Below are 7945 nucleotides of genomic sequence, written 5' to 3' on the forward strand. Positions count from 1 at the left end.
AGACAAAATAGGGTATCTTAGTGCACCCAAAGTAGCTCAACAAATTTTTCCAAGATCCTCCGACTAAGTTATCATGTCTCACATGCACAATGGGTCGACAGCAAGGAGGCCTTTAGCCACTCCGAGTATACGTGCATCCTAGTCATGGGATACGACAGCGCGGCTGCGGCTTTGTGATGCAATCAGTTCATATCAACAGCACAAGATTGCTGAGGTTTCCACGAGCCAGCCCCAGAGCGAAGCCTTCCAAATGTCGACTGCCAGGCACCTTCAAGCATTCATCTCTTGGTAATTCCCAAAGATACAGCGCCTCGTCTACATTCGCGCTTCCGTCATGTTGGAGTAAACGCAAACATCAGTAGAGGGCCAGCAGCCAAGGAGCACAGACCGCGGAACATGAGCAAGCACCTGATCGATCTGGCCATGCTGGCGGACGTCAACGCCCGAGCCTCGGCCTCGACGTGCTGGTGGATGTGAGTGGAGAGAAGAGACGGCAGGCTGAAGTTGGTCTTGACAGCAACTCTAGATGTTCAAAGCCCGGGAAGAGTACTTCAAATAGCTCGTACCAAGCGGCGTACTAAAACCCGGCACCACATCCTGAGCCCCTTCTCCAACTCTTTCCCCTCTTTCTTCACCAACTTGCGTGAGCTCTGGTGAATACCACCAAAAGGTTATTGCGACCACAAAGTCGACATGGCACCGCATATTACAGTCGGTCCACCACGAGTAGCGGGTGCGAAAGTCTGCGGCCGTGTCCGCTAGCCTGTGTTGAGATGTCGGATGGTTGTTGGGGAGGATCTCTTGAGCGGGGGAACTGGCGCACAAGGGCGCTAACCCCAAGGTTGGGGCGCTGGCACCCTTGGCAGGCGTCGCGCGTCCGGCGCAGGCTTAATTCAACGACAATGTTGCACTCCAACTCGGACGGCTCTTTTGCCCTATGCCTTTTCTACACGGCTAAACTGCGTTGAGACGACATGCTCAGCTGACCTGAACGACACCCGACCTTCACCCGGAACGCGACTGCCAGCACCGCGACGCGCCCAACCACCCACCCCTACTTGCACTCCCACACAATCGCCTCCTCCATGATGACTTGCCTTCGCCCTCACCGCAGCCAGAGCTTGGGCAGTCCTTCTCCTGTACACGCTTGCCCGCCCGTTTGACGTAGCCGCCAAGGCCCCGCACGCGTCAACCTTGGAGGAGTGCGTCGGCGCCTCAAGCAGCCCCCGCCAGCCTTACGATACATTCACACACGCCCAAGAGACAGCCACAGCGCAATCGCTCTACCCTACACGCATTACATCACTATATAATGCGAGCGGTATCGCAATATTCTGAACGTTCAAAGGTACACGCTCACCTCACTATCCCCAAAGCTGCTTCTATCGCGACTGACACGACACCTTAGGACATGCCGCTTGTCTTTGGCAAGGCAGTGACGACGAGCATTGCCGAAATATCGCCGATGTCGCATTCGACCTCAAGACGGTCCACTAGACGTCCTCGCTACATATGAACGCTCATACCGATACTACACCCCACCAACACCCCGCCCGCCTCAGCGCTGCTCAAGCGACGACAACTTGACGCTCCCACTTTGTTGCAGCCAGACTGCTCGCCCTCAGCCGATTCTCCCTCTCCAGTCCCTGGGCACCCTCGCTCCGTAAAACATGGAGCTCAACACGTAGCCGGAGGCGAGATAGGCGGAATCACGAGCATGTCTTCGAATGGCATTGCCGGACGCTCTCATCGATGAGCTATACGTACGATCGTACCCGATCCGCAGTCGCTACCTAGCATTCAAACTTCTTATACGGTCATCCTGGGTCTCCCTCTTCGAACAAGAACATATACAAGTGGCGTTTGAAGGATTCCGCCATATCATGGTGCATGGAAAACGGGACGGTTACGGCAACCTCAAAGGATGCGATATACGTGGATTTGCCAAACGTCGTTTTTAAGGATGTGATGGAGCCCTTGCCGTCGCACTTTGGCATCGCGGCTATGGGCGGTGCATCAACTCGATCAGGTCCCAACCCAACTGGACCGTCCATTCCGCCATGAATACCGTCGCATCACTCTCCATCGCAGCCCTGGACCATCAATACGGACCACAACACAGGCCTGCCATCCCGTGTTCCTGCCAACCACCACGTATGTCGCCTCCATGTCCGCCGCCAGGTCATCCTATCGGGCTCCGTCAATGCCTTCTCAGGTCATCATGGACGTAGTTGCAGCTGGACGTCCCCACGCTACTCATGGCCAAAGTGAAGATGACGTCGATGTAGTACGGCGCAGCGATGTTGCTAGTAGCTTGTGCGTCCCGAGGAGTCGATGCGGCAGTATTGTGCGGGCACTGGTGTGACGAAGGTTCGTGATTGACACAGTAGACAAGTCGTCAAGGTTGAGGATGAAGATAAGGACATGGATTATGAGTGAGATGGGTAGCACAGAGGCCGTGAGGGATGACAACAAAACGGGTACATATGTCAAGTTGCGTCTCCAGTAGCACTACGAAATTGTAATTGGTAGATCGAGGTCTTCTCCTTCTCCACGATTGAATGACCAGCTTAGACTTAGTGCTAACGGATGCGAAGTTCAATCTGAGTAATGCTTGCCTCTTTCAAGATCTGCTCGGTTTCATGAATATGATCAACTCCTCACTTGGGGAACTTCTGCTAGCGTCTCCTGCGCATGGAAATGCGAGACACTCAACCCACCCGCAGCCGAACGCGCAGGTACACCACGACGAACTGATACGTCCCTCATATCGACAAGATCAATGGAACGACTTCTCCTGAGCGTCGGAAGTTCTTCGCAACCCCAGGCATCGTCGCCGACGATTCTTCAGTCAAGCTATACTCACTCTTTACTGCCCGTGTAACAACGTCTCATTCAACCCACAAACGCTCACGTTCTCTCTAGCATCGTCTGCTTTTGTTACGGCATACTTCATTCCCCATCGTGAAAGAATAGCATTGCGACAGTTCCTGGGGACGCATCGATACGCCTCTGCGTTCTCCATCTGTTTAGAAAACGATGAGGATGGTGTTGATCCGAAATGCTGCCATGGCCAGTGTTGTAATGAGGGTTCAAGTATTAATCACTGTGCGCAGAAGTTCTTCCGGGGTTTTGCAACAAGTCAGCATGATTACATGGCCAGATACAAGTTTATCCGTGAGCGGGACAAGCACATTCGTGCTTCGATCCGATCTATAGCCATGGAAGATGTATTGAAGACAACAGCAGATCGGGCGGAAGGAAACACGCAGAGATCCCCCACCACTGGCTTTTACCATCCCAAATGCGTGTTATCGCGAAGAACGTTGTCCCCGCGCACGTGGGTGCGTTGCTTGTTTTGGTCTTGACAGCGTCCCCAAGAACATCGATTACGGGAGAGATCCGGTACCCGGTTTCACACGAAATGAAGTCGGCGTGGCTAGCGGCAGCGGCGTCTTGTATAACTTCGTTGTGTCTGTGCCGCATGAGCCCGAAACGGCACAACTCGCGCGAGCACCAATGGTCGCCGCATCGCACTCTAGTCTTTGCGAACGATGAACGGAGGAACATTGATAATGCAGCCAGCTAGAAAAGATTTGTCATGAGTGAAGGCAAGTTCAAAGGTACGAGCGATGGTGCTAAGGTCCGGTATCTGGATGCTCTGCTTCTTATGATCGGGACGGGATCGAATCCTTCATGTCTCGGCTAGCAGATTGGGCCCAAGGTCGATTGACGAAGTTCCAGAATACGGACAGCGCTGAGCGTGACCAAACGTTACCCAAGATATGGGTGTCTCTAACCACAATCGCTGGTTTGATTTGAATGAGTATCGAACGTCCAGCGCGGTCTGGATAAGAAGTCAGCTCCCCTCCCCATCCTTCAAGCACAACATCAGAACTCTGTCCACGGCTGTTCCCTCCTCAAAATACAGCATTCACCGTGCTCGCCCATTACCAAGCGCCCAATATCCTAAATCGAAGACGTTTTACCAGCTCGCCGCCATGTCGGGCGTCGACAACATCAACAACTCACGCCACGAGGAGGTGTATGAGTTGCAACCTCTCTTCAAACTTGGTGATCCTGACCGGCTGTTCGACAGCCCGCTCGCCGAACGTATCAGCACGCTCTTCACCATGCATGCTTCCAGCGATGGTAAGTGACGGTCTTGGTGCGACAGCCATGTTGGCGAAGCTGATGTTGGACCAGAGACTGAGGGAGACCCATACGACGATCTACTGCTCGCAGGCAAGGCAAAGCACCCATCGTCGAGCCCGCATGAGAATGAATGTGAGGACGCGCCTTCTGCGGTCGAAGCTACGAAGGTAGCGCCGGTGGACGGTACGAAAAGCCCGCACTGTCGCACACATTCGCTTACGTCTGAACTCTCAGCCGCCGGTCAGCACGACCATGCAGAGGCGCCAGTCCCCTCTAAGCCGGTCGGATGTCTTGGCAAAGAGGTGGACGTGGCTCTAGCGAAAGCCAAAGCCAAGGTCGTTATCACGATGTTCTGCAGCGTGGTTATCAGTCAGGGTCTCGCTACGATTGTCGCAATGGTCATGGCTGCCGTGGCGATCGGACAGGCCCTGCTTCTCATGTTCTTCTCGCTCATTGTCATGATGTGGTTCATGAAGAGCATCATCAAAGACCTGTAGGTGGTGGACTACGGCTGGCGTTGGAACTGGGATGGCATGCTGGGCTCTGGACTTTCGTCTTTCCTTCGTACGGTTTGGGGTGATACATGGACCAGTATCTAACTCTTCCTCAACCAATGGATGCCACAATGTGATTTGACTTTTTTTGACTTCGTACCCGCACATGTGAATTGAAATCGATGAGTCCATCGTCTCCCGTGCCGTTTACTTCTCCATCGTAGCGGCTGACCTGTTGGTTTTCTCCGGGCAAAAAAAATCGAGAAACATCGATTCAGCTGTATTCCTATCCCCTCCCAAGGTTTGAGACGAAGAGTCGTGCTTGGTATAGTGTTGTCGCCCTTCGTTGAAGTTCAGCGCGAGCTCTCTAGCGCGGAAGTCAGCTGCCTTGCCCGCGCCCAACACGGATGCGATGCCTCTTGTTCGTAGGCAACAGCGCCGCCATTGGCAGATCAGGTGTTCTTCTATGTGCTGACGGAGCAGGGCGTATGGAGAGATGCGGAAGCACGCGCTGAGCCTCGAGTGCGGGCAGGCTGGACCCTGCCAAGCTGTCGTCACCACGTGCCGACTAGTCAGCTTCCACCCGGGCAAGATCGCAGGCCACCGCGCCCTCGAGTGCGGATACCGCGTACGCCCGTATGCGCATCCGGTACCCGTACACCCAAACTGAACTTGCGCTCTACACCACCGTTACTGCGTTCTTCTCGACTCACAGCAACGCGATGCGCCGTTGGTGATGCGACGTCACTACCTAGGTAGCCATGTACAGCGCGGATTGCAACCCCAAACCACGACACCCAGCAGCGCCAAGAGCGCCATAACCTCCGGCCGTGTTCTCAACATGAGGAGATGGCATTGGAAGTACTGAGGCACGTATGAAGGCGCATCAATTGCCATGAGGAGGGTATTGCGATCCGAAGACCTCGTGCTGCGATGCCATGTCATCGCCATCCACGGGTACGAACTGCCCAGGCTCCATTCATCTAGATCGGCTTCATACTGACTCATGGTTTTTAGACGCGTACTAGGCTGCGACTGCCTTTCATCGTCCGTCAACATACCCTTTACCGCATACGCACACGCACAAGTTTTCGATCCCACCCCGCATCAACACCGCTTCCATGCGCACGAAATTAGACAATCCGACGGAGTGAGAGAGAGAAAGCACGGCTTCTGGCGTTGGATCCTCTGGTCAATCTTTCTCGATTGGTCGTTGCAGGAGCTTGAGCCGACACCACAAGATGACAAGATATCGGAGCAGTGCCGGGCAGAGCCAATGCCATCAGATGAGATGTAGAACACAGCACATTGTCATGTATCTCCGCGCTCGAATATCTTGGCGATTTCACTGCGCTACGCGTTGGCTGTCGAGGCTGATGCTCCCGTCCTCTGCACATCGCTCGCCTCCAATCTTCATCCGAGCCTTCTCCCAGTCGATTCCGGCCAGCCATGCGACTATCTGTAGCACCTGTCCCAGCCCGCAATGCGCCCACGATGACCCTCTTCAAAATCTGTCCCCTCGACGACGTCCGAATAAGCGAAGCCGCTCTTTGCTATGCCGGCGGGTTGGTGATACACGAGGAGGACGGCACCTACATACACCCGGTTGCATGGCATTGATCCCGCTGAGGTGATGGGCCTGTGAGCTAGATCGTGGGTTGTGTCGGGTAGCGAGGAGAGGCGGAGAGGAATGCGCACAGCCGGATGGCCCCTCGACGAGCTCAGATGTCGCCTGTATTCCGCACCGGTCCCAATATTGCCATACCGGTGCCGCACCTCAGCAGGTAACAATGTCAATGTCATATTGTGTGGGAGGAAGCCGGCATGATGCCTCATTGTCAAATGGTATCGATCCGAGCCGCCCGTCGTACCAGCCTTGGCTTGTCTTTCCCGCATTGCTCGCCCAATCGACATGTTGGTGGCCTTAATGTACTTACATTCACAAGCGCTTTTTAGACTACACGTCCGGGTTGGAAGTGAGGTTGAAGATCATTGGACTTTCCATCTCCCATAGGGATGAGGGTCTTGTGTATCACCCTTGGCAGAGAAGACGATGCATCGCAATAGAAACATGCTCCTTGGCTTACTTCTCTTCTTTCCGCAGCACCTTTGGGTGAAGATGGACCAGCGAGGAAGACGGTAGTACACTGGCTATAACTAACTCTGATACATGGGCACCGCAAAAGAGGAGACATCAATTCAGTATAGAGAAAGAACTGGCAAGACGCTACCAAAACTTTTGCTGTGCTAGCTGAGTTTCTTTACAGTAACTAGGAAAGTCTTCGACACGAATACATGGATGAAAGGAACCACGACCTCCTTCGTCTCGCTAACAAAGTTCGGGTGGAAGAACATGGTACGTATCCTAGGTGTCTCGTTGCCTGAAAGCCGAGCGGATAGTGTCCAAGCGAGCAATGTACATCTCGAACTCGCCGCCACTCTTCCTCCTCAGCTCTTCGATGGTGGTTCTGACCTCGAGCACACTCCTGATAGAAGCCATATCGGGGTCCTTGCGACCGTGCATTCTGTCCAGGATCGCCATAATGTCGTTGTTGGCGTCGGCATAGGCTCGGAGTGCGTTCAGGTTTGCCTGTATCGTATCGGTAGTAGCGTCCGATAATATGAGCTCGAATTCCTCGTCCTCTTCCTCCCTTCGCGACTCTCGACGATCACGCTCGGCGACAGCCAGCTCACGACGGGCTAGCAACATGCTAGACTTGAGCTTCTCCATGTCTCTGATGACGGCGTGTGCCCTCCTCATGATCATGATGGCAATCAGGATCATGACGAACCCGCCCAGAAACAACACGCGAGCATCTGTGTCCGACCTCGAGACATAGTTGGCGTCCAAGTAGCCGAGACTGCGAAGGAAGATCTTGGAAGCACAGACAATGACAGTGGTGAGGTTTATGAACAACACGACATCGAGCCAGATAGGTAGAGGAGAACGACGGTTGTCCATTGCGCCTGGTCTTTTTGAGTCAGCGGAGAAGCACATGGAAGAAGGGTATGTGGTTGGGTATGACGGACTTATGTATGGGTCACAGGGCAGGTCCGACTGATGTCTAGCGATATGGAAACCTTGCAACGGTTCTGGTCCGGTGGGTAGAGGTAACGTTCTGGGGATTGCGTAGGATATCTCACGATCATGACAGGGAGGAAACACGCGATATTTATCATGCCGTCTGGAACGGCCTTCGCTCTACAATCTGGTTAAAACCTTGATGAGGCGTGAAGCAATGATTCGTGGTCTTTGGCTTCGCTCGCAGTGCGCTGTGGATGGCATAAATTGCCTC

At 53.9% G+C, this 7945-nt stretch overlaps 2 protein-coding genes across 2 annotated transcripts; one reads left to right on the forward strand and one right to left on the reverse strand.

Moving 5' to 3' along the window:
* Window positions 1–4001: 4001 nt before the first annotated feature.
* Window positions 4002–4652, forward strand: J4E79_011097 (uncharacterized protein; the record flags this gene model as incomplete). Its single annotated transcript, XM_049359928.1, has 2 exons — window positions 4002–4152; window positions 4207–4652. 2 exons carry the CDS (start codon window positions 4002–4004, stop codon window positions 4650–4652), a joined length of 597 nt encoding a protein of 198 aa, XP_049205569.1.
* Window positions 4653–7014: 2362 nt separating this feature from the next.
* Window positions 7015–7611, reverse strand: J4E79_011098 (uncharacterized protein; the record flags this gene model as incomplete). The annotated part of the gene is made up of 1 exon (XM_049359929.1): window positions 7015–7611. The coding sequence occupies one exon, from the start codon at window positions 7609–7611 to the stop codon at window positions 7015–7017; it is 597 nt and encodes a 198-aa protein (XP_049205570.1).
* Between the last annotated feature and the right edge of the window lie 334 nt (window positions 7612–7945).

Source organism: Alternaria viburni (genome assembly GCF_023758015.1).
Source record: "Alternaria viburni strain BMP 2772 chromosome Unknown scaffold_37, whole genome shotgun sequence".
NCBI classification, from domain to species: domain Eukaryota; kingdom Fungi; phylum Ascomycota; class Dothideomycetes; order Pleosporales; family Pleosporaceae; genus Alternaria; species Alternaria viburni.